The 26,044-nt window shown below is 39.4% G+C and overlaps 4 protein-coding genes across 5 annotated transcripts in view; 3 read left to right on the top strand and 1 right to left on the bottom strand.

The window, feature by feature from the left end:
- Positions 1 to 297: 297 nt before the first annotated feature.
- zbtb49 (zinc finger and BTB domain containing 49) lies at positions 298 to 5,648 on the bottom strand. 2 transcript variants are annotated; one of them, XM_041981364.1, is made up of 8 exons: positions 5,587 to 5,648; positions 5,049 to 5,235; positions 3,852 to 4,972; positions 3,705 to 3,751; positions 3,543 to 3,616; positions 3,133 to 3,215; positions 1,962 to 2,123; positions 298 to 1,591 (listed from the first exon to the last, which is right to left on the bottom strand). In XM_041981364.1, the coding sequence occupies exons 2-8, from the start codon at positions 5,198 to 5,200 to the stop codon at positions 870 to 872; spliced, it is 2,361 nt and encodes a 786-aa protein (XP_041837298.1). In that variant the 5' UTR covers positions 5,201 to 5,235; positions 5,587 to 5,648; the 3' UTR covers positions 298 to 869. The 2 variants fall into 2 exon arrangements, with proteins under 2 accessions (XP_041837298.1, XP_041837299.1); XM_041981365.1 differs by having other exon boundaries at positions 5,049 to 5,232; positions 5,587 to 5,604.
- A 126-nt stretch (positions 5,649 to 5,774) lies between these two features.
- Positions 5,775 to 8,529, top strand: lyar (Ly1 antibody reactive homolog (mouse)). Its single transcript, XM_041978038.1, has 8 exons — positions 5,775 to 6,335; positions 6,430 to 6,544; positions 6,626 to 6,733; positions 6,884 to 6,964; positions 7,359 to 7,680; positions 7,837 to 7,905; positions 8,089 to 8,174; positions 8,296 to 8,529. The coding sequence occupies exons 1-8, from the start codon at positions 6,214 to 6,216 to the stop codon at positions 8,431 to 8,433; spliced, it is 1,041 nt and encodes a 346-aa protein (XP_041833972.1). The 5' UTR covers positions 5,775 to 6,213; the 3' UTR covers positions 8,434 to 8,529.
- Positions 8,530 to 10,257: 1,728 nt separating this feature from the next.
- On the top strand, positions 10,258 to 19,933 carry tmem128 (transmembrane protein 128). Its single transcript, XM_041981201.1, has 5 exons — positions 10,258 to 10,431; positions 12,226 to 12,358; positions 12,714 to 12,875; positions 18,088 to 18,196; positions 18,708 to 19,933. Exons 1-4 carry the CDS (start codon positions 10,332 to 10,334, stop codon positions 18,185 to 18,187), a joined length of 495 nt encoding a protein of 164 aa, XP_041837135.1. The 5' UTR covers positions 10,258 to 10,331; the 3' UTR covers positions 18,188 to 18,196; positions 18,708 to 19,933.
- A 3,935-nt stretch (positions 19,934 to 23,868) lies between these two features.
- The window catches only part of otop1 (otopetrin 1), a 7,591-nt gene continuing 5,415 nt past the window's right edge, over positions 23,869 to 26,044 (top strand). The window contains exons 1-4 of the mRNA XM_041979246.1: positions 23,869 to 24,861; positions 25,054 to 25,190; positions 25,519 to 25,577; positions 25,714 to 25,844. Coding sequence (XP_041835180.1) covers positions 24,492 to 24,861; positions 25,054 to 25,190; positions 25,519 to 25,577; positions 25,714 to 25,844 — 697 coding nt within the window. The 5' untranslated portion in view covers positions 23,869 to 24,491. The remainder of the gene's footprint in view (positions 24,862 to 25,053; positions 25,191 to 25,518; positions 25,578 to 25,713; positions 25,845 to 26,044) is intronic.

Here is a 26,044-nt window from a genome sequence, read left to right as displayed (position 1 = left end):
GTCAAGCCATTAAAAATACATATAGAAGTGTAATTGCAAAAAATATAGGGGTATATGGACATGCCTGTCAGTAGCACAACTTACAGATATTAAAGAAATTCTGATCATTTTAGTCATAAGTGTGGTTTAAAAAATCCAAAATGAAAAGCTGATGATCTGAGCAAATATGGATGAGCTGTATCAACAGGGCACAGATCCAGGAAAAAGCTAAATCACTGAACCCATTTAGAAAAAACAAAAAAGAAAAAACTGTATTGAGAAATATTTAGTATTAAAACAAAGTGACTTAATAGAACATAATAGTTTTATTGCTTTATGAATATAATTCTTCTGAAATTACAATGAAAATGTGCCAACATTTTAAACACAAACATACAAAAGTGCAGAGCTGTAAATCCACAATTCAAAAATATCCAAAAGTTAAACAATTTAGACTTTTTTAATCAACTGTAAAGCAAAACATGTGAACAAACAAAACAATAAAAAAATCTATTTCTTACACATCAGACCACTAAAAAGGTAACCTGCACTGACTCATAGATGATTGAAAACAGCTGCTGCACTCTTCTCTCTCAAGATTTACTACTGTTGCTAACAAAGTCACAGCCTAATGAGAAGTTTTCATCTCTGATTAGCAACATTCAGCATATTAAAATGCAGCAAAATGCAACTTTACAAAGGTCATTAAATAGCTAATAAGTTTTGGCAGCACTTATTTTCTTTTTGTGTACCAGCTCCACATAAATTGAAGTAATAAGATTATTACCATTTCATCCTTGTGTCCTCCCACAATCCACCATTTATATAATCTGGATCCAAAACGCATGTTCTATAATCGGCATCTGCTGTGCTTAAACTAATGAAATATTTTACTGCTCCATGTCGTTGTCATTCTGCAGAGTTTTCATTGCCAGGCCCCACAGAGTTACACTGGAGATAAACTGGCCTTCACTGGGCCTGTAATGTCTGCTGGAACCTGTGATGGAACTGCAGTGATTGTCTGTGGGAGGCAGGTATGGTCTCCCTGCTGCGTCTCTGTCAACAGACATATTCCCATTCTCCGCATATGGACCATACACAGCTTCCTGAGTCTCATGGGGTTTGGCCAGCTTTATGTGGTCTGTGGCAAGTAGAGCAGCACCTTTCTCCTGGTGGCTAGATGACAGGAGGTGATGGGGAACCAGGGAGCGCAGCTCTGGAAGGGGGGTCGGTGCTGGGCTAAGCTGCATGCTGGGAGGTGGTGTCTCGATATGTGATGTGGCGTGTGGTGAAGAAGGAGCAGGTGGGGAGGACTTATCTAACCCCGTGCTAGGTATTATAGCAGAGAAGTGCTGCTCATTGGTAGCAGAGGGTGGTTTATTGTGGCTGACAGGTTTGGCGAATGAGGCTGCTTCACCTGAGCTCTGAGTCTGCTCACAGCTGACCGTGACTGGGCTGTCAACTTGAGGCCCCTTGCAGTGCATGTTGCTATGTCTCCTCAACATGGCAGACCGGGTGAAGCTCTTTCCACAGGTATTACAGATATAAGGTTTCTCACCAGTGTGTGATCGTATGTGACGCTGCAGATCTCCTGAGCCAATAAAGCATTTCCCTGTATGAAATAATAAATTGTGAATGTGAAACACTGTGTAGGCAATAGCTACAACCCATACTAACTGTACATCAGGGGTGCCCAAGCCCAGTCCTCGAGAGCTATTATCCTCCATGAATCAAATTAACAGATTGTTACTAGGCCCCTGCAGAGATCAATGACATGTGGATGAGAGAATTTAGCTATTCGATTCAGGTGTGTGGAAGAACGGATGCATCTAAAATTTGCAGGATAGTAGCTCTCAAGGACTGGACTTGGGCACCCCTGCTGTAGATTGTAAAATATGTATATTTTATGTATCTTAGTGTATGTAAACTAGAATTCTATCATTTCAATCATGCTTCATAACAAAATGAAGACTCTTCCTCACCACAGGTGGCACAGCTGTGTGGTTTTTCCCCAGCATGCCGTGCCTTGTGCTTCAAAAGCTTTCTGTGTGTGTTGAAGGATTTTCCACACTGGTCACAGGTGAAGGTTTTGTCTGTTGTATGAGTTCTCTTGTGCTCCTTGAGATTGCTCAAGTTGTTAAATCCTGAGCAAAAGACAAGACGGGGAAAAGATCTGTCTTACACACAATGGACAATTTCCAGCTGGCTTATTGAAATAGTAGCTCAAACTACTTTTAGACAAAAGTAGATGATCACTTTAGAAATCACACAATTATATTTGAGTGGATATTAATTATGCTAGTTAGCAAGTGGCTAATGAAGACCACTATGTGGGGTCTGTTGTCAACGTAACACTTCCAAGAAGTAGAGAATGCATGTGGTTGTCTTGAGAAAAGTTCTGTACCCAGCATCTTGTTTCAAAACATTCTGTTTTATATTTGCGTGGTTGTTCTGAATGCACAGTCAAAAATCTTCACCCAAACTTTTGAGAAAGAGGTTGGAGACATCAAGGTGGTTTCTATCCCCCTTTCTGTCAGACTGCCTCATATGGATCATCCTCACATGGGCAGAAATTGTCTGGTGGAAAACAAACTTGTTCTCGCTGTGTATCCTGACGCCATGTCAGACAAAAGTGATCAGAAAAGTCCATTTGTGGTAGTAGATTTAGCCGTACGCTAAATGTTTACAGTGATGATAACAATACAATAGTGACAAAATCATTTCATTTTCATTTTAAAAGACTGAGCTAAAGTTTGTCCCACAGAAGACATGAGTCCTACTTAAAATGGTTCCTGGCTTAACCTTAAGACAGGCCTGGAACTGGGCTCCTAACAGTAGCACTTGTATATTAATCCAGTAGTCAGTGTACTGCCGTCTTTGAATTACCTGAACTACGGCTGTCAGGTTGAATTTTGGAAACACTTAGCTGTTGACAATATAAGGGCAAGTATCATCTGTTGCAACAAAGGGGTAAAGCTTGTTTATCATAAACAGCTGTGTAGAGTAGACAAGGTAACCTCCTGGTGAGATGTTATCACAGAAACAAAAGAAAAGAAAAGTGCAGAGCACATGTTTTTCAGAAAACACCTACAGACAGCACTGTTCTGCCAGAGAAAGGCACTATGTGGACACAGACCCTATGTTGCCACATACCTCGGCCACATATGTCACACAGATGTGGCTTCTCTCCTGTGTGAACCACTTTGTGGCGGTGGACATCCCCTGATGCGGTAAAGCTGGAAAATACAGCTGAGTAATTAACTTATAGAAACCATTAGAGACATGTACTAATAGCCAACATCACATTGTGCATCATATCATATTGTATTGTACTGAAAACTGAAGCAACTGGAATGAATAACTGTTGTTATTCAGTTTGTCAATTTCAGTTACTCAATAACATAATAAGTCTTAATAAGCAACTATTACAGAAAAATACTTACTATATACTACTTTAATGTATCATAAAGCTGGAAGCTTTGGAAAGTACATTTAATTTTTTAAAATAAAAGCCAAAAAGGGGAAAAAATTATTTTGAAAATAGCATAGAAGACGTATACTACCTTTTACCACATAACTCACAGATGTACGGTTTCTCCCCAGAATGTCGTCGCAAATGCGTCTGTAAATTTCCGGCCTGTGAGCCAAAAATGACACAATCATAGTTCAATATAATCCAACCATCAAAAAAAAATGTGGCCAAATTAGAATACACCAGGAAATACCTGTGAAAAGTGTTTCCCACAAATATTGCACTGAAAGGGCTTCTCACCTGCAACAACAACCAAAAAGCATGTTTTACAATGAATCTTTACGATCAAACATGTCTCTGCTCATCAGTTTGGCTGTTAAGCGAATAAAACATTAGATACCAGTATGTGAACGCTTGTGCAGCTCCAAGTTGCTTGGATGTTTGAAGATCTTTCCACAAATCTCACAACAGTACTGCTTGTGTCCTGTTTGCTGTGGAGGCTCTGGAGCAGGCTTCAAATTTTGCTCCTCATGGTCAACTGGAGGAGGACTGGGAAGATGGACATCTGGTGTCTCTGAAGTCTCTTCTCTACTTGCAGTGCTGCCTTCTACTGGAGCCTCTGGAGCATCACATTGCACCACTGAATCCTCTTGATGGCTCTCTTTGGGACAGCTGATCACTGGTTCAGTAACTGATTGAGCACACATTTCCTCCAGAGCCTTTTGAGACCGGAGGTAGTTATACTTCTTCAAGTACACAGCCTTCTTTGGGCGGACAGGTTTATTGATCATGGAATCATACGACTCAGAGTTAGGGATGTTTAAATTATCAGAGGGTGTCAAAGAGGAAACAGGGGTTTTTTCCACTGCTATAGATGTGCAAGAAGGGTTAGGCTGAACTGTGTTTCCTGAGCTCACATGGGAGTTGTTGCCACCCTGGTTGATTCCAAGCTGACACTGCTGCTCTTCTATCGACACCAAATGGGATGAGCCTTGGTTTAAAGCTGCACTACTAGTCTGAATTGCACTTTGTTTGAAGTACTGTTTACTGTTGAAATTGCGAAGCTTATATCCATGAATTAGTTTTTCTGCAGGTGTCTGGGAGCTGTTTGGCATGTCAAAGTTTGAGTTGCTGTTGGGAACTGAAATTGGCATCCTTCTAGCATGGTCCATGTCACTGTAGAAGCCAGGCCTCTGGGGTTCAGGAGCACAGTGAAGGTCAACATCATGAGGAAGACTACTCCCCAAAAGACAGTCATGCTCTGAGCTTAGCATGCCTGGAAGAGTAAATGAAGGCATTTCCACAGGTGGGGGACAAGGTTTGAGGAAAGCATTACACATGCTCTGCACATTTGGAACCTGCAAATTCTGAGCAATGTCCAGAAGTGCTTGTACATTGTCTTGGTTAATGTCAAGATGGGACGTATACATGTAGTCCAATATTTGCCCAATGCCACCAACATCTTGGATAACCAGGTTGAACACATCATTCTTCTGACTGGGAGAGTTTTGGAACAAAGACCTGGAAAGAACAGAGTTGTTATTTACACACATGGTTACTCTCTAACACCTCAGTATATGCACAGAGATTAAGGCACCTGAAATAGGAGCTGAAAGCAGCCAGGACATTTTTGTGTGCTTTGAAGCAGACACCCTTAACCACCAGCATGCAATCACAGAGCAGCCCCTGAATCCTCTGCTCCTGAAGCTGCTGGAGTAGGTAGGAGCTGTGGCTGGACAGGGTATCCATGGTCACTCAGCTGATGAACCACTCAGTATCAACTTCTGAAAACAAACAAAAAACAACCACAAAAAACTGTCAAAGAGGCACGAGACATGAATACGTGCGGCTAAAAAGCAGATATGTACTCTTCTTGTTGATTTAGTGTGCCGACAACATGTTTAAATTACTATATTAAGTTATATTGCTCAACCACCGCGCATAATCCAAAGTGCGCGAGCGATCAGACCACCCATGCAAAAATTGTACAAAAACAGTTGAGCTAACTACAATATCATGCTAACCAGGAAAAGCAGTCATTGAAATAAAGGTGTAGCACAAAGTTAAACCGAAGGCAAAATTATAAAATATATGTGTTCAGTAAAGTTAGTTAAAAAACATAAGCCAAAACCTACATTAAATCATGCCATCTCTTATTGGGATGATGGGTCACTTTTCGACTCTAATAGTACGTCACTTCCTGGTACGTCGCATAAAAAGGCTTTTTCAATACGATGCAAACAAGGCGAACAATTATCTTGATATATATCAAAAGTAATACTGTCAGATGGTATAGTGTGCCTAATTGATGCAAATAGACAACATACTTAAGGCCACGTTGTTACACGTGCTGCGTTAAAGCACTGTTGCATCCAACTCGGAACTATTCTTTTGTTGGTGTTTCTCGCGGAACGGTCTTATTGTAGCTTCCTAGTGTGGATGTAGTTGCGTGTGTTTTGAAAAGTTTAAACGAAAACGTTTGCATTTAGTTACGATTTTGAAGCAAAATAAGTTTATTCTAGAGGCTCAGACATTACGATGTTTTAATTAACACCCGCTATTTCCAGTCATATGTTTATTTAAAAAAAAATTCCCATCTGGTGGTAAAGTTAGATTGTGTCAGCGGCGCGGTCCTTCTTTGCCACGAGAAGTATACCGACTTAGGGTTGTTCATTGCTACTTCTATTTTTTTTTTTTTTTCATTTTACACGTTCAACAGCAGTTGCAGGTCTCGCTGCAGAATAATAAGTAAATCCTTGAAAATGGTATTCTTCACATGCAATGCGTGTGGTGAGTCCCTGAAAAAAGCTCAGGTCGATAAACACGTGAACATGTGCCGAGGGTGCCAGGTGCTGTCGTGCATCGACTGTGGAAAAGACTTCTGGTAATGGTAGAAAAAGTGTTTACTGTTGTGTTTGCTTTTATCCTTGTTTTGTTGAATAACAAACCGTAATGACGAGACTTTAATCTGTATGCAGGGGTAATGATTACAAAAATCATATCAAATGTATCAGTGAAGATCAGAAGTATGGAGGCAAAGGCTACGAGGCTAAGGCAAATAAAGGAGAAGTGAAACAGCAGCAGTGGATACAGGTGAGCAATTCTCACCTAATGTTAGGATGTCTATGGGTATGGAAAACCTGTATTTCTGATTTTCGGTATCTCTTTCTGAAGCGAGTCCACGAAGCCATGAACAAACCTGGGGTCAGTGCCAAGCTAAAAGACGTCCTCAGACAAGTCAGTACATATGATAATGTACCGAGGAAGAAAGCCAGGTTTCAGGTTGGCATTTATGTTTTGATAATTGGATTAGTAGTTGCACCTTAAAAAAAAAAGTTTAATACCTGAAGAGAAACATGAGCATGCAGATGTTAATGGCAGCTTGTACACACACAAATCAATCAGCTTTGATGTTTGTTTCATTGCTGTTAGAACTGGATGAGAAGCAGTCTAAAAATAGCCAACACCAGTCTACAAGAAGAAGTGTGGCACATACTTGTTGTAGCTGACCAGGTAAGTTATTCTTCATGTTTTATTGTCGCCTGTGAGTATTGATCTGTCAGCATGGAACACATAAAGTTTTACAGTAACATGCACAGAACTTTGGTCCAAGTTGCGTTAAGTGCTTTATATCAGTGCTATTCAATTCGGTCCTACAAGGGCCGAAATCCAGCAAGTTTTCCATGTATCCCAGTTTCAACACACCTGACTCAAATTAATTAGTCATTGTGCAAAACTTGATTGGCTGTTAGATACATAAATTTGATGCAGGTGTGTTGAAACAGGGATACATGGAAAACCTGCTGGATTGCGGCCCTCGTAGGACCGAATTGAATAGCACTGCTTTATATTATACTATTAGCAGTGCATCTTAATTGTGTTTCATCACGCATTTACCATCTGTCAGGCTCCAGAGGCCACACAGCAGAGAAAAGAAGATAAAGAGACCGTGGATGAAGCGCAAGTGTGCACAAATGGAACTGAAAAGCAGGACGATGAACCAGATGTGGAGGAAAAGAAGAAGAAGCTAAACAAACGGGAGCGTAAAGAGGCCCGCCAGCAAAAGACCGGAAAAGCTACTAAATGTGACAAAAAAACAGGCACACAAGAGCCAGAGAAAGACCAGACAGGCAAAAAGAAGAAGGACAAAAAGAGAAAACGCAGCCATGAAGACGAGGAACGGAACGGAAATCATCCTGAAAATGAGACATCGCTCAAAAAAGCAAAGAGTAATCGAGATTTTTTTTTCCTTACCATTTACCTTATGTCTCCAAAAACAAAGAACATATTCTTAATAATTTCACCTATTTTATTTTAGAGTTGGAAAATGTGTAAGAATAGATTTCAGGTACTTATTTACTTTAACATAAAACTCTTTTTTCCAGTTGTTGAAGCAACAAATGATGCTGATATTGTCACGTCAGAAGAGACTGAGGATCAAGATGTTTCTCAGGGTAACATTGTGCTCTCAATATATAATATAATATAATATAATATAATATAATATAATATAATAACAATGACAAAGGTAAAAAAGACAAATGACTACACATGACAAAGCCACTAGAGGTCAGTGTTGCTTCTTTGACAATATTAAAATCATTGCAAAAGTAATTGCTCTTTGATCAAATTTCCAGGTAAATTCAACTGGAAGGGAAACATCAAAGCAATACTTAAAGAGTCACCTGATCAGGAGCTGCTGTTGAAGAAACTCAGGAAGAAGGTGAGGCATAAAGTCTGTAGCTCTCTTTACAGTCGACGTCCACAGCAAGCATCCTAGCCTTAGATGTCGTTCTTGTTCTTGGTTCAACTTGACATTGACAAGGTTTGTTCATCTTTAATAGGTTTTGGCAGCCTACTACTCTTTCACTGGCGACAACAATTTTAAAACAGAGGAGGAAGTGTTGGCACTTTTCAACAAGAAGATCAACAAAAATCCCAAGTTTAGAGTTTTAAAAGATCGAGTCAGGCTTGTCAAATAGATTCACTGTTTTGGCGTAAACTGTTGTTGACAACCATTCTTGTATGTTTTTATACAGTTAACACAATATTGAAGATTAAATGACTTTATGACTTAATTATGTGTCCTGTTCAGTATTTCTAAGCGGGCCTGGTCAGCTTCCTCAGAGCGTGCCATGTTTAATGTATAAAATGACAACTGTGAAAGAAGGCTACTCTGCTGCGCATTCCAAGCTCACGTTAAGGCTGGGAAATGGCACCTTATCTGTGGGATTGGATGTTGGAGTGGGGGAAGGGAAACGGGAGAGGTGCACCTGAGGTGAATTTGACTCTCACACGGGACGAAGCTAATGCACATTCCTCCGCACCCCGAACGGGGTTCACTTGGCCAGGGACACAGAAGCTCCATAGAAGGAGGACGCTTGGTGTCAGCCTCAGGTGAAGTTTTAATGCTTTGTGATTTTCCACGGCTAGAATGAGCTACCTCTCTACCCCTGTACAAACACACATACACACACACACACACACACACACATGCAACAGAAGGAAATCTGCCCAGCTTTATGAAGCTCTCCTAATCCCAGCAGGTTTAACACTGATACTCATTCATCACACTTCTTACCTGTAATACTATATTGCATACTCTGGGGTTTAGTCATGCTGTTACGCAAGTTTCCTTGTATTAAAACAATGTTTTGTAGTCCAGTGGGCTCCTGTAAGGTTTAATTCTTGTATTTTAATCCAGACCTCACATGATTTGTAATAAAACCTGTCTTAAATGTTGCAAGCAAATACATTTATACTGATGAATGAACTGAGTATTTTTCAGGTAGAATAAATTTAGCTTGATAATGAATGAAGACATTTTTAGTTTAAAATAGCTATTTTACAGAAACATCTTTATGCTACAGTACATGATTGTGTGTCGGTTATGTTGGGATAAGGATATTATGAAAACATGACCAGCTATGTATTCTTTTGCTAACCACTTTTAAACAGCACCTCACTGCATAAGGGAGCTTTATTATTCGAACAAATGCTACTGCAACTTAGACATTGAGGGCAATCATAATTCTCACCCCATCTTCACATTTCCTAGCAATATGTATTAGTTAAACTTGAGCTCCTAAAATCTCCACATGCTCTACTGGGGACAGATAGAGGCTGCAGCAGGCTAGTTCAATACCTAGGTCCTCTCCTTCAGACATGTCTTTGAAATGAGTGTGGAATGTGATTTTCCATTGTCATGTTGAAAAATACATAGATGTCAGTGGAAAACATATTAACATGCATTCCTTTAAAGTTTCAACATACTTTCTTGCACTAATGCAGCAACAAAGTTTACGCTACTTTTGCCAAGAGCGTCGACACAAGCACATACCGTCACAGAACCATTTGTGGATTATGTTTTTTTGGGAAAAAAAATTATGACTACAATCACTTCTTATTACTGTAACTTTAAAATAACATTCTCCTTATTATTCATTTTAATTTTTCTTTTACTGGAATGTGTTTCAAGCCTGAAATGCAAAAATAACTGTACTGCATGATGACAGAAATCATGAAATACCTAAAGCATTATTTGACATCATCATTTTTTCTGATTAGTGCAATAATATCAGGTGTAGACAAAATACAGGCAATGGTCACTGAAATTTGAAGCAGTCAACCATAAAATTTTCCCTGCGGCTATCTTGTCTTTACCACGTAGAAAGAACTTTACATCGGAGGGGTAGGACAGTAACAGCAGTTTCAGATTTCTGCTCTTTGTGGAGTTCAGTACAGCAAAGTCTGATCTGTTTCCTTTCTTTCACCCCCCCCCCCGTACGCGACGTCATCAACAAACGACCCCGTCTAAACCGGAAGTGCCTTCGCCTCACCAGTTAGCCTGTACAGCTAATGTGAATTGTTAACCGAAAAGATGCTTAATGACAGCGATTTTGCTACTTTGCGAAATAGATTTAAGAGAGATGCGGAGCTTCTCATGCAAACAACGACATCATCTGCTGAAGACGAAAAGAGTAAGCTTCAGAAATGTCATGCTGGGTAGCGTAATACGTAATAAGCTTATTTGAACAAGTTTTCTTTCAGAGCCTTTATTCCTGGAAAGCTTATGTCTTTCTAAACCGTTGACGGCTGTATTACATTTGGGTGCAGTATATAATGAAATACCAATGTTGTGCAAGTCCACGCTTCTCATGAACACACAAAACAGATATGCATGTGGAACACAGGACAAAGATTGAACTTTTCAGTGTTGCAGAAGGTCATGTTTTGTTAAACAGCCGTTTTGTTATTAGTCCATTTTAGTAACCACTGCTTACAATAAAATGTTGCAGTGCCATAAACTGAACTACTCCATTTGACAGATTACTGATCTACGTTAATTAAACTACAGTACTGCCTTTCAGTGTTTAACTTGCGTTCACTAGCAGTATACTGTACTCTATAAAGACCGTAAGTTTTCTTTCACAAAGTTTCAGCTTATAAAACACTGACCCTGTAAAATATGAAAGAATCTGTGGTAATTGTGATTGTAATTGTGTGTCCTTTTTTATATTATTGGTGTCTTATTGGTAGTTTGTACAGTGGACAATTGTCCAGCTGAGGCCCTCACTGGCAGGATTCCAGCAATTCTTGATGGTTTTGAATGTGAACAAAGGCCGTGTCAGTTTGGAAACTCAATACAGTGAAAGTATATATTCAGTCACGCTGTTTCCAGTTCTTACATGCATGTGCATACTGTGTATATATTTATATAAACATGTAAATAAATACATCCAGAAGTCCTTCTGGATGATTTGCAATATTACTATAAATTGGAAAAACATGGGTTAGGATTAACTTTAAATGGAAATACAAGGTTCCCGTTTGTCTAAGCCATTGAGTTCAGTGTGAACTCTGAGCAGGTCAGTTCAGAATGCCCAACTACTTCAGCAGCCAAAAACAGGCTTTGATATGTTTAATCAACCAGTAAATTATAGAGATTTATAGCTTTCTGAAGGGCAAGATTATCTGGAGGAAACCTATCAGTTTGAGCTCAAAGGCTGCTTCAACCTGTAACAGGAGGGGTTTTTCACATTCTATTAAGGAACGATAAATCTCATATTTGGTCGTAAGTGTGAGGACAGAAAGACGAAACATGCCCATGAAGAGGTCTTGTAACCCTCTCAGTGCTGCTCACTATTTACTTGCAAGTTGCAGTTAGGATTATATGTTGACAAGATTTTTGCTTGATGTCTTATCTGACAGACTTGTATGAAAGGGTTATTATCTTTTGAATTGTTAAATGAAAATTGAACAATTCATTCATTCATTATCTTGACCGCTTATTCCATTACGGGTCGTGGGTGAGCTGGAGCCTATCCCAGCGTTTTAACAGGTGAGAGGCAGGGTACACCCTGGACAGGTCACCAGTCTGTCGCAGGGCCAACACAGATAGACAAACAACCATTCACACGCACACTCTCTCCTAGGGAGAATTTAGAATAACCAATTAACCTATCATGCATGTCTTTGGACGGTGGGAGGAAGCCGGAGAACCCGGAGAGAACCCACGCATACACAGGGAGAACATGCAAACTCCACACAGAAAGGCCACCACCCCCCAGGTTTGAACCTCCCCCCAGGCCGAGGCTCGAACCGGTGACCTTGAAATTGAACAATACTTATTGTAAATCAGTTTATAATAGGAAATTAAATCTTTATATTACTAAGTAATTTTGCAATGATGTTTGTGCTTAAACACAGTAGTTGTAACATGAACATTAATTATTTAATTTTTTGAAGTTTGATTTTTTTGTGTTGCTTTTCAGGTCAGGATGAAAAAGATATTAAACCACTCCCTCGTATCAATAAGCACTCCATTTTCTGGATTGTGGCATCCATAGCTGTGACATACTATGCAGACTTCCTTCAGGTCATCATGGAAAATGATGACATCAAAAGGTCAGTGTGTTTTAAGACTGATACAAAACAGTAACTGTAGTGAAAGAAAGGTAAAAGTAAAGCAAGTAAATATGGGAAAATATAGAGTTTTTAGTCACAGCTGATGTGTAAATTCAAACTGGAATGACAAAAACCTCTTTTGGATTCTTTGAATAGAAGTATAACTTTGTTGTTCTGTTGTAACTTGAGTATACAGTATTAATTTTCTACTAAAGCCTCTGAGGCTTTGTTTATTTGAAAGGTACATTGTTCCAGTGAAGGTTTTTTTCGCCATCTTCTTAGAGAATATTATTTCAGTGTATTTAATACTGAGCAACCACTGTTTGTGATGTTGTGCCTCACCTTGTTTTTCCAGTTGGTGGTTTAATGTTGGTCTGGGATTACTTGGGATCTGCCTGTCTTTGGCAGTGTTTTGCATTGTTTACCTGGAGTGGTTCAAAGGGATACAGCACTACGACCAAGAATACCCCGCCCTTCCTCCCATCACCACTGCAGCATTTATTGCTGCGTCATGCAGGTAAAGAAGGAAATAAAAATGGAAATTTAACTTGCTGTCATCAATGCAATTTCATTATTAGAGAAAATTCAACAAAATTAGAATATCTTTTAAAACAACATAAGAATAATAAAAAAAAAAAAATGGAATCGGTAATTTAATCTTAAATGTTTTCCTATGTACAGTTTTAGCCTAGTCTGGTTTGGGCATTGTCTGAAAGAAAGTATTACCTCAGTGTGTAAACAGTAAAGCTGGATTTATACTTGTGCAGTGTCTGTGTATGGTTGGGTCAGCGCAGCTGATGCTGGTGAAATACGACGTTGTGTTGCAGTTTCGCTTCGGTAATAACCACACAAATTCAGTAAAAAGCTCCAGAAACCTGGAAGCACGTAATCACAAACCAACCAATCACAAAGGAGTACATCCGTGTAACTGCTGCAAGCAGAGGTGCACGTGAGGTTTGGAAGAGGTGTGTGTTGAGGCTCCGCAGACCTACGTGGAGCTTACAGCGGTGACACTGTAACAAACTTTACAAAGACGCCCCGTGGGTGTAAATCCAGCTTTAGTCTGTTCTCATGCATGATTTCTTATAAAAATATTGTACGGATATTCGTACATATCCCTTCGAAACTCTGAGCCAATGAGTGTACAAGTCACTGGAAGCACTCCGCCGTGTTGTCTGCAGGACTTTTCTGGTTCCAAAACAACAAAAATAAAATTCAGAAAAAATGTTTTTAAGATCTTAAAAATATGTTGTCTGATTTAACTAAGGGGCACTATTAAAAGTTTTGCTCTCTAATAATGTCATTTTTGTGTGTAGTAGGGGTGTAAATCACTAGTTTGATCATGATGTGATCTTAAATCTATTCAATGGGCAGCGATTCAATGTTTGCCGATATCTCAAATTCAGTCATGATTTAATTTCGATTTGATTTTGGTTCCACCCATTAATATGAAACGATATCACAGGTAAATTAACACTGTCATATCCACTCATATCATAATCACAAAAAGCAACTAGAATATCATTTAATGTTTTTATTCCTGAGCTCAGGTATTAAAATGAATCAGTTTAAATGAAAAACAATCTGTTCTTATCACAAAGACAGAATAGTAATAAATGGAAAACGACGTACCAGGGGAAAATACAGTGTTTTTCAAAATAAAAGTGCTTTTGCTAAATGGTTATTGTATCGATATATTGTTTATTTATTTATTTTAATCATGTTTACATTTTGGATCAATGTCATTGGTTCATTGACTATATTATTGATGTATTGATATAGGTCAATGTATTGTTACACCGCTACTTTATAGGGGTGTTTTTTTTTGTTGTTTTTTTTTACCTCATCAGATTATTTTGATTGACACCTGACCACTGACTCTTAATTAATCACTAATATTGGTAACAATTAAAAGTATAGTAGGACATTGAACAACCAATGAGGGGCTTGCATTGAATGGGCTCCTGATTCAGACATTCTAACTTGGTTGAATTGATATTATCAGTGGTTATCAGCCCATTTGTATGTGACAGTGGGCTGTTATAATCTATCCATATTGCTGATCAGCAGCACTGACGATGCTACGTGAAGGGTATGTTCCAATCCTGTGCCGTCTGCTGTCGTTGGGATGCATACCATTTCAAATTACCATAGTTGTTTTATGGGCATTGTCTATGTTTATTTTTTATGCATATTTCAGTCATATACATGAGGTGAGCCTCTGACGGTCTCTCGATGAAATAAGAAAAATAAAAACTTTGGCTTTCACTAAACCAAATACATAATTGGAAAGGTCTTCATCTGGGGAATAATATATGTCAGTGTGAACACTCTACATGACTCCTTTGAACCTTGATCTTAGTGCATATTTGAAGGCTTATAATTTAACGAGAGGCTAAAGACATGGAATCAGATGTTATAGAGAGCTCTTGATCTAAGCTGTCATATAGTAACTCATGTGTTATACTCACCATTTATATGGATAAAATACATTTTCACCCATTTAACAGTTGGCTTATTAAGATCTAAAGCCACAGTTGGGTTCACCGTTCCTTTATTCCTTTGTTGTTAATTCAATATTTGCATCTTTAAATTCGATGGAAAATGCTCCTTAATGTAAAACTGCAATTCCTTATAGCAGCTGAAAACAAATCAACTCCATGATTGTAATTCCTCCGATTTTTGGAACAAGCTTGAAATACAGGCTTACAAATTTAAAATCAGATACCTAATAAAGCTGGAATACTGAATACACTGCTTCTAGATGATATATGTTGATAAAATATAAATACAATATTTAATTTGAGCTATATAATTCATTAAATAACGTGGGTGTAGGCTGGTAGTAAATACATGCTTACTTCATATTTCAAACATTTTGTACAGCTGAATTGTCGGTTATTCAGTAACTAAATGATTTGTGGTGAGAAAAAATAAATATGCTAGTTTAATTATGATATTATAGCTAAACGTTCTCTGAATGATAGATTTTGCATGACGTCCACAATTGACACCAAGAGCAGACAATAGGAAGTACAAATAAAAAAAAACTCCCAGACGAACCTAATGTAGCATAATGTGTCTCACAGATTATGACTGCAAAGCTTTTATAATTTACTTTATTATGGGAGGAGTGATGACATCTGGTTAGGATGCCTCAAAGATGTCTCCCTGGTAAGGTGTTTCAGGCACGTCCCACTAGAAGGATGCTCCAGAGAAGACCCAGGATGCTCTGGAGGTACTACTTTCTCAGCTGGCATGGGAACACCTCGGGTTCCCCTCAGATGAACTGAAAGAAGTGGGCAGATGAGCTGGAAGTAGTAGTCGGGCAAAAAGAAAATCTGTGCTTCCCTGTTTTGGCTGCCACTCCCGCAACCCGACCCTAGATAAGCGGAAGAAAATGGATGTTAGTGGTAAATTGGCACACACAAATTTATTATATTCCAGAGCAAAACTTTTATAGTTTACCAAGAAATTGTAACTGTTTATATACCATATATATACCATAATCTTGGTCAAGTGAATGTCGAAACATTTTTGACTAAAATCATAGATAAGATGAACAATTGCACAGGTGTACCAATCTCTCCTGTTGCTGGAAATACATAGCAAATCCTACAAAAAAAAATTTGAAAAATTTAATTGAATAACACATGGTGGTATGGGATCAGTAGTGGTGATGACCGGAGGGCCCTGCAGAGGGTGCTATGTTGAGCAGAGCGTACCATGGGTAGAACACTCCCCACCCTCCAGGACATCTTCATGAGAACAGCAGCCAGAGCGAACATGATCATGAGATCATCATCCTAACAGCGGTCTGTTGGAGTGGCTGCGCTCTGGCCAGCACCTAAGGCTCATTAAGTCGAACACAGAAAGGCTCAGGAGGAGCTTCTTCCCTCAGGCTGTCAGAACTGTGAATGCAACCCTGTAGCGACACTAGTCAGTGTCCTACCTTCTGCAGAGAAACACTGTCATTTACTCATGTCACTTTAACAAGGTTTATATGTTGCACTAACTTTTATATTGTAAATATTGTATATATAAATATAGAGTGTATCAAGCTGGATTGAAAAAAGACTTAGTTTGTCCAGTTTCTTTTAAGTCTCTGGCTCTGATGCTGCTACCCCAGCAGATGCTGGAAAGCCGATTGCACTTTCCACATCAGACTCATAGCAGAACTGCAATATCTTGGTGCAGACTGAATGATCTCAGCTTTCTTAAGAAATAGAGTCTGCTCTGTCCTTTCGTCTAGATTCTTCTGTGTTGCACTTCCAGTTTTTCCAGCTGAAATCTGAGGTACTTGTATTCCTCCTCCACTTCTTTTCCCAGGATGTAAACAGTGTTTTGTTGACTCCTGTTCCTCTTGAAATCAACAATCATCCCTTTTGTTTTTGATCAAGATAAGATTATTGTTTCTGCACCATCTCACATATTGACTGACCAGTTCTCTTACTCCACTTCTGATAAACCCCACAACTGCAGAGTAATCACAGTATTTCTGCAGATGACAGTACTCAGAGTTGTACTGCAATTTTAAGGTGTACAGTGTGAAGAGAAATGATGGGAATACAGTCCCGTGGGGTGCTTCAGTGCTGCTGACCACCATCTCAGACATAAAACCGTTCGGTCTCACAAACTGTGGTCTGTTTGTTAGGTTGTCATGAATCCAGTTGGTGGTGGAGGTATCCACCTGGAGTTTATGGCACTTCTCACATAACAGAGCAACTGTTATAAAAGCACTTGAAAATTTGAAAAACATGATCCTTCTCGCGCAGCCTGATCTGTCAAGGTGAGAATGGGCTCTCTGAAGCAGGTAGACGATGGCATCTTCAACCACAAACCCATAACAGTAAGTAAACTTTGGTATAGCTGTTGAACGTGCTTACTTGCTTATTGAGGTGAGCCAATAACGGTCTCTGAAGGACATTCATGATGTGAGATCCAAAATGGACCAGTGCAACAATTTCAATAAAAAAGTGCCAGTCATTAGTACATTTACTTTACTGAATTTTACTATGGGGCGGCATGGCTCAGTGGGTAGAGTAGTTGTCCTGCAACCCAAGGGTTGCCGGTTCGATCCGAGAGCTCATGTTTTGGTGTCCCTGAGCAAGACACCCACCCCCTAATTGCTCCTGATGGGTCGTGGTTGAGCTGCCTTGCATTGCAGCTTCTGGCATCAGTGTGTGAATGTGATGTATATGTAAATAAGTATATATGCACTTTGGGTAAAAGCGCCATGTACATGCCATTTGAATTTTGGATCCCAGCGACTTTGCTCAAGGACAAGGAACTTTTAGGTGTCCTATCCATGATGTGTTGCATGTCTGCTTCAGAAACCAGGTAATAACAGGTGAATATTTTACTCCTAAAAGCAGCTCTGGTTTTCATTAATACTTATGAGACTGGCTCAGGCTTCTGTGACATTAACACTAAGGTTTCTGTTGGGCTTGCTTTCCTCTTTCTGTCTCTGTTATGTCATATTTAACCCAGCCTTGGTTTGTATAACCGTTGAATTAAACTGGTCTCTTACATAATTTTATGGTTTGTAAACACAACATCAAAGCTCAGCCACAGTAATGTGGTGTGGTCAAATGAGTCAAAGAATGAATATGGAAAGGGAGCGGTAAATGTGCAGACAAAGCAGCAAAGAAACATCATTTCATCCCCATTTTATTCTTCGTGTTTATATTGGAAATAATTATTTCCTTTTTATTGTGTTTCTCTTGCAGCTTTAACATTGCACTGTGGCCAGTGTGGTCCTTCTTCACTCCCCTAATCCTCTTCACGCAATTCATGGGTGTGGTCATGTTCATTTCTTTGCTTGGATGAATACAAAAGGTGGGGTTGATATTACCTTTACTTATTTATTTGTAAATCTTGTGGTAGCTCATTTAGATTACACAATTGGTCATTCATTTAAATGACAAATTATTGTATTTGGCTTCAGTTCCCTGAGAATACACAGCTGAAGATGGGCTGAACACAGTTATTTTGTTGTTGATTGATCTCCATTGATAGGTTACTCCAGTTTGATTGTCATGTTTCAAGTATAAAACCACAATGTGTAGCTCAGAGAAACCTTATACAGAATGTATTTTCAATTGGCTTGCCATAAAATCCAAAATGTGTTTGGAAAAATAGAAAATATTAAGAAATAATCACTTAAGAAACCTTCAACCCTTTACTTATAATTCCTCACAAATTTTTTTAAGTACAAGTAATATGATTTTTCATAGGCTTATCACTCTGCTGTATGTGATATGATATAGTTGGCAAATAATGATCTGAATATTAAATTTCAGTGTTTCTTCAGTGTGGAATAATCACATTCATTGTCTTTTGTTTGCAGCTGCAGAATTCGTCCCATCAACCACAACGTTATACTGTATGTATGCACCTAAATATGGACAGAATGAAAATATATAGCTGGAAAATACTTAAAGTTAAGCTGGATTCATACTCGTGCAGCGTTTGCGTATATTAGAGTTGCCATGCTGACGCTGTTGAAATGTTGTCTTGCATTCCAGCGTGTGGTTATGGCGTTGTCCTGCAGTTTCTCACAAAAAAAGCACAAATTCAGCAAGAAGCTCCAGAAATCCGGAAGCACTTAATCACAAACCGACCAATTACAAGGGAGAACTTCTGTGCAACTATGCTGCAAGCAGGGGTGCACGTTGAGCCTCTGTGGAGCTTACGAGGTCGGCGCCATAACCAACTTTAAGCAGACGCCGCACTAGTATAAATCCAGCTTTAGGGCACCCTGTGCCAAGTTAGAGTATCAGTGACTTGATGGCATGTGCTGTCTTCTCAGTGAGCTTCCTGCTCACATGACCAGTGCCACATGTGACGTCTCCCAGTCTGATTGTGAAAATACCAGACCCATCCACTACTGGTGGATTGAATTGGGGACAGGTCAGCGGTCTAGAATTACTGTAATTGTATGCAGAATTGAATGATCTTGGTATATTGTTTTTCATTGTTTTTGTTTTTTTTCTTACCCCAAGGAAACAAAGTAAATTTATTTGGTGCCTCCTGATTTGATCACATCACCCCTATTCCAAGAGACCTTCACTGTTCCCTTGTCCTGGTAGTTTCGTTGTAGTTTTGGGAGGTGACCTGTTTTACCACCATTCTCTGATGTCACTTTCTGTAAACGCCCTATGGAGTAAAACGAGGTGAGGCCTTCCCCACAACAGTCCTTATCCTCTGGAAGTGACTCACTAAACCCTTCCATTTGTCTGTGTTTGAGAGGCTAATCTAAACTCATAGTTTAGTTACTTTACCGTCATGAGTTTTCTGAGTGCCCCCTGAGATGTTGTGCTTGCAAGTTGTTTAAATACAAAAACATGAAAAACGTTTTACATTTTACTAGTGGCAGAAAATGTACAGTTTGTTTCTTTTTCTAAACAGTTTGTATATGTCCACTTGTGTTTCCTGCACATTGCGTCTTTTTATAATAAACTGTTGTAACCAGTTCCAGCCATCGATGTTGACAGTGAGGATGCAAGGAGCCTGTCTGTCACTACTTTTGACATGGCAAATTTTCTTAAAACAAATAAAATGTTCAGAAAATTATGTTTCTGTCTCACATTATACTTCCCATATCATGTTTTTTTAAAGCATGGTCTTTTGTTTCAGTGTGGATCTTAACTTTGAGAAGGACCCAGAAGTTCTCATGGGATACATGTCAGCAGATAAAGGGGGATATTATTCTGCCATTTGTTAAAGATTTCGTGATCTAGCGTGGCTCATTTTTTGCATCTAAAGTCAGTGTCATTTCCCCTGAATGTTACAACACTGGAAAGCAGATATTTACTTGCCAAATCTTGAAGCTTAAGTTTTTGAACCTCATCCTCAAGTTGCTGCATTGTAGGCTTGGTTTTCTTGGCCATGTCTGTAAGCACTTAGTTGTAGTTTTGGAGCATAGTGGCACAGGAGGATAATTATTTATGTCAAGTCCGTTGCTCTTAATTTACACATTTTCTCTTCTAAACTAATAAAATATTCGCTTATCATTGCCAGACCAATTGGACCAAGCGGTATGGAAAATGAATAAATGCCAGACCAAACTTGTTATTTTAACTGCATCTCTTTAAGAGCTGTTTTGGGAATTTTTAACTTGGGTATGTTGTGGTCTGTGGGTTTAGGTTGGGGTTTTTTAGTCTTGTCATTTTGAGTTCCCTTTCCTGTTTTATTTTGTAGTTTCTCCCCCTTGTGTGTTACATTGTTTTATTTCCTGTTCATTAGCTCATCTGGTTTTGATTGTTAACTCACTCCACTTGCTTTTCATTAGTTGTCTTCCATCTACATACCCCTTGGTGTCAGTGTTTGTCAGATCATCCATTGTGTTTCTTGTTTCGTCTGTGCTTATCATTAAACATTGTTCCAGCAACCGTCTGACTCCTGACCTTGTAGAGGATCTGGAGCAGTTGCCATTCTTGGGAACCAGACTGGCTTCACCCATGTGCCTGGTTCTTGGGTTCCTGTGGGCTCAGATGGGACTGTCAACATGGACTTACGGTTTGATGCCTCTCAGACAGTCTCCAAGGTGGTCAACTGAGGCTTCCCACCAAAGTTGCCAAAACAAGGAAGATGCTCAAGTAAGGCAAAGTTCGACTTCAGTCGTCTCCAGCGTCCCGGCCCACGTCTCCCGTGTTGTCTCCAGCTCCCCGGCCCACGTCTCCCGTTTTATCTCCAGCGTCCCGGCCCACGTCTCCCGTGTCGTCTCCAGCTCCCCTGCCCACGTCTCCCGTTTTACCTCCAGCGTCCCGGCCCACGTCTCCCGTGTCGTCTCCAGCTCCCCAGTCCACGTCTCCCATGTCTTCTCCAGGCCAGTGCTACAGCATTCCACATTCTGTCCAGGGCTTCAGCAGTCCACGCTGTCTACATCCCAGCCCATGCCGTTGACACCACCTAAGCCAAGCCTTGCTTCTGCTCCTGTTTCCGAGGGGGTCCTGGGACTGAACGCTGCTCAGTGTCTTGGTTCCTGTTCCTGAGGAGGTTGCTCCTTCTCTTCCATCGGTTCCTGCGCCCGAGTAGGACTCTCCTTCTCTGGCTCCTGTTTTTGAGGGGGTCCTCAAGTGAGTCTCTCCACGTTCACTGACCTCTGACCGGAGGTACTGTCATGGTTTGAGTTTTTTGTTGGGGTTTTTTTGTCTTGTCATTTTGAGTTCCCTTTCCTGTTTTATTTTGTAGTTTCTCCCCCTTGTATGTTACATTCTGTTTTTATTTCCTGTTCATTAGCTCACCTGGTTTTGATTGCTAACTCACTTCACCTGCTTCTTGTGTGTAGTCTTCCATTTATTTACCCCTTGGTTTTTCAGCACATCCATCGCGTTTCCCAGTTCATCTGTGTGATTATTATTAAACCTGGTTCCTGTGCTACTTTGCCTCTTCGTCCTGCAGTTGGGTCCTCACATCCCACTCACCGTGACAAGGTGTTGGTAACGTCTCATATTTCACTTCATGTAATGAAGTCCTAAACACTTCTGGCTGTGACATTTTTCATGTTGACATTCAAGTTTATGATGAATAGACTCTGTGTCTATGCAGGCTGTTCCTTGTCTGTCAGAGGTGAATTATTAAACAATGTCATGGTGTGTGGCAGGCATTTCTTGTGTCTGGAATAAAGTCATCCTAATACTCATTGTCTTATTGTTTGTACAATAATTTTTTTGTACATTTAATTGTATAGTTGCCCATAAATGTGTTTTGGGCTGTTTTTTTGGGGTCCGCTCTTAAGTTAATTTTGCTAATCTCATTTAAAGGACTTTATTATTCTGTACCTTGACTTCTTATCTAATTTGGTTAAATTGAATATATTCTAAATGAATATTTACCTTAAATTAAATAACCAGCACACATTAACATTTTTCTTTTCCCTTTTTATTTATGACCTCACCTATTGCCTATTACATTGGATTAAGCTGGCAGCTACATCGAAAGGATTGATGATTATACTTTTTCTAATTTTGATGGTTTGATAAATCTGGTAAATCTATTAAAATAAGATTAAATTTATAAATGACAGACTCGAACGACAGTCTTAAGCTGCAGCTAAATAATGTACAGTATTGAACCTGGAACCACAGTGAAGTCAGGTGTGTTGACCTGTTTTGTGGATGTTCCTGCCGCAATATTAACATGCGCTTCCAAATTCAATCAAAATATTTACACTTAATCTATCGCCTGTTAAAGTGCTCAGATACTGAATAGATTTTCCTTTTGTTATCATGCTAATTATCAGTGAGTAATCAATGATCAGATGGCAATGAAATGAGATGGGTAACTTTATCATCTTCCAAACCCTCGTGATGTTTCTGCGGAGAGTTCGCTACGATTTAGGCCTCTCATCTCTGCAAAAGAAAAACAAAGGGTTTGCCTGCTGAGCCAGATGCTAATTTAACCCATAAGAGCCCGACATGACATATTTGTTACATACAGTTTCTGAGAAATTTTGCTTCAATTTATGGTATAAATTTTGCTCAAAACCCTGTTGAACACAATGTGATACTTGTCTTCTGACCCCCAATAGAAGCAGAAAACCAAATTATAATATTTTTAATATATCACATGGTAATAAATGGTAGATACCCCCCCCCCCCCCCCCCCCCCCAAAAAAAAAAAAAAAATTGTTAAAGGGCCAAATCAAAAATATTAAAAAATGGGACTTTTCTTACCATTATTTCATGGGTCGGACCTTTATGGGTTTTTTTTTTTTTTTTTTTTTTATTCATTTATTTATTTTTTTTCGAACAAAGTTATAAAAAAAAATTCTCTTCTAAAAGATAAAATAAAATACATGACAAATCAAGAAGAACAAGAAAACAAGCAAGCAAAATCTTCCAGTCCCCTTCTTTGTCCCTTTTCCCCTCTTTCTACAATTTGAATTGCTTGCCTGATTACCTTTGTGGTCCGAAAAAAAATAGAAATGCAACAAACAAGTGAAGAGTTTTATTATTTGAACAAGTCTATTGGCTGAAGTGGATATAAAATGACAGTACGGAAGCTACCTGATAATGTTATCTTTCAGGACAGATGAAGTCAAAGAGCCCAGCACTTGAACACAATTGCACGTTTCTATCTTTCCGTAATAAGTAAGTATATATATATATATATGCTATACCCTATATATAAATTCACTATAATAGACAATCTCAAAACACGTTTTTGGAGGCCTCCTCGTAAAAGATCTGAACGAAGTTAACGTTAAGACCATGGCAGCCCATATATTAATTCATATTTTTTCATATAGGCTATTTTTTCACATTTTAAAATGAGCCTTGAATTGTCCTCATATAGTGGAACAGTAATGACACTCCTCCTTTTGTTATTCTAATTGCGCGCATCCGCCCAGATGTCAGATACTTAAAAAGGTCTGTGTTCCGATGGTGTACATGATCTCCTTAACATCTGCTTACAAAAGCACAAATTCCATTGTGATTTCGATGTGTTCTTTTTTAATTTGAAAGCAAATAGGCCTACCTTAAGTAAAATACATGAGGATTTGAGTTGGTTGTACTTGGATTATAAGAACTGACACAACAGATCATATGTCTGCTGCCTGTTAAAAGAATCCTAGATGCCGTCTTCTCTTTCATCTTATCCAGAAAATCTACGCTTTACACCCGAAAGCCGGCTTGAAGGGATTTCAACAGACTGGGAAACAAGGTCTGGAAGAGTTTGGTAAAGTTTTTTCTGTCATTGTGGATATCTTTGCGCTTAGACTTCCTTCTTCTTAAGCTTCTGAATGGTTGGCAGCTCATCTAATTTCTCTGTAACATATGTGGGTTTCAATAGGACGGAGGTCCGGGATCAACCATGAGTGAAACGCGATCTCGTTTTATGTGACTCAGCGAGGTTATTAGAGGCACAGATATTTCAGTTTCAGGGATAGACCCACAAGGTGACACTGGCATCTACCAAGCCCATCCACGCCGAGGCTGGACATTAAAACTGTGGGTAACCACTGAGCCGGACCTTAAAGATTGAATTCATCTTTGGCACACTACCTATCCATCTGAATCAAGACCTTGTGTGAGCGGGTTCCTCACTTGGCCTCCCTCAAGTGCTCTTATAGCGCACAGCGTTGACTTTTTCTCACAGAACTGCAAAAAAATCAAAAGGACTCAGAATGGTGGAACACGGCGGCATGGACATCATGTGCCTGAACAAGTCTTGCCACAGTTCCTCATCTTCATCTAGCTCCGAGCAAGACAAAAAGATTTTCACCAAACTAAAACTTAATTATTCAGCGGACTATCCGAGGAAGAATGCAGAGTTCCTCAGCGGGCAGTACGGGACCAATCTGCTGCTGATAGGAGTTGCACTGATGCTGGCCATTGCGAACCGTGAACAGTCGGTCGAGGAAAAGCACCTGCTGTCCTTTGCCACCTGCCTCATGATCCTCCAGCTGATCTGGATGATGTGGTACATCCTGCGGCACAGACAGAAGAACACACGAACCGAGAGAGATGTCAATGCCACCACATGCTGGATAAGAGGTGAGATTATACATTTGCCATGGAACTGAAAATATGACAGTTTAATTTGTTTCAGCTTTTGCCCATCATGATCTATCATTCTCAGCAGAGTGACAGATATAAAAAAAATTTTATTTGATCTGCTTAAACTATAGGAATCATTCTTCAGATGCGCAAATAACTTTGGAGCCATGTGATTGTTTTTCTCGGTAGGTGGTTTGACTCTCCTCGCAGTTCTCTCACTGATCATGGACGCCTTCCGACTTGGGTATTATGTTGGCTTTAGATCCTGTCTGTCAGCTGTGCTCGCAGTATACCCAGTCATCCATGCAACACACACCATTGCACAGGTAAGTTTACAGACCCAGCTTAATCTCAATAAAGTGATAATCTTTCATCAGCGTTAGAAAGTGGAGTCTTTATTATCGACGTACCACTGAGGAACTTTAGATAATGTGCTCTTTGTTGCAGCAACAATATAATCCTATCATTGTCCATGTTTTTTGAGTGTAACTTCATATGGCAAGGGAAACCTTTGTTGTAATGGGATTTAAACAATCAAGTATTAAGATTAATCAAGATTAATTAGTGTGTGTAATAGGTATGTAATGTGTTATAGCTAAAATATTTTTAATTCCAAATGATTCATTATTCTAACTCTTGCTTGCTTCGGTCTAGGTGCATTTTCTCTGGTTTCACATCAAGGATGTCATCAAGAGCTTTGAGACATTTGAGAGGTAAGTGAAATTGATAATATCATAATCTTTGTTTTTTTCAAAATATGTGTGAAAAATCTGCAAGTGTGCATAACAAGAAAACTGAATCGTCATCTTTCCACATGCATAACTTTTATATAACTGTTTGTCTGCTTAGATTTGGTGTCATCCATGCAGTCTTTACCAACCTTCTCTTGTGGTGCAACGGAGTGATGTCAGAGTCTGAGCACTTCACCAAAAATTATATTAGAAGACTGTCTACCTTGGGATATGAAAACGTCACTATAGGTAAGGGCCAAGGGGTTGATTGTTAGCTTGTACCTTGAAGAAAGGTACAATGGTCCACTTGAGAGCTCACTTCTATGGATGAAAGAAAAATGAAAGCGAGGAGGGTTTGCAAGGGGAAGGGAGGTTAGCTCAGCCACCCAGTGGGTCTTGTTTGTGTCGAGTGTCTCTCTATTGGGTTTCACAAGAAACACAGATTTACC

Source organism: Melanotaenia boesemani, chromosome 3, assembly GCF_017639745.1.
Source record: "Melanotaenia boesemani isolate fMelBoe1 chromosome 3, fMelBoe1.pri, whole genome shotgun sequence".
NCBI lineage: Eukaryota > Metazoa > Chordata > Actinopteri > Atheriniformes > Melanotaeniidae > Melanotaenia > Melanotaenia boesemani.
This window is presented reverse-complemented; position numbering and strand designations above follow the sequence as displayed.

Coding starts and splice junctions, on each gene's coding strand:
- zbtb49 (XM_041981364.1), bottom strand. CDS start 5,200: ATGGATACCCTGTCCAGCCACAGCTCCTACCTACTCCAGCAGCTTCAG. Junction 3,752..3,851: donor GCACAAGCGTTCACATACTG/GTATCTAATGTT, acceptor TTGTTGTTGCAG/GTGAGAAGCCCTTTCAGTGC. Junction 2,124..3,132: donor GTGTGACATATGTGGCCGAG/GTATGTGGCAAC, acceptor TCTTTTGCTCAG/GATTTAACAACTTGAGCAAT.
- tmem128 (XM_041981201.1), top strand. CDS start 10,332: ATGCTTAATGACAGCGATTTTGCTACTTTGCGAAATAGATTTAAGAGA. Junction 12,359..12,713: donor GAAAATGATGACATCAAAAG/GTCAGTGTGTTT, acceptor TTGTTTTTCCAG/TTGGTGGTTTAATGTTGGTC. Junction 12,876..18,087: donor TTTATTGCTGCGTCATGCAG/GTAAAGAAGGAA, acceptor TTTCTCTTGCAG/CTTTAACATTGCACTGTGGC.
- lyar (XM_041978038.1), top strand. CDS start 6,214: ATGGTATTCTTCACATGCAATGCGTGTGGTGAGTCCCTGAAAAAAGCT. Junction 6,545..6,625: donor AACAGCAGCAGTGGATACAG/GTGAGCAATTCT, acceptor CTCTTTCTGAAG/CGAGTCCACGAAGCCATGAA. Junction 6,965..7,358: donor TACTTGTTGTAGCTGACCAG/GTAAGTTATTCT, acceptor ACCATCTGTCAG/GCTCCAGAGGCCACACAGCA.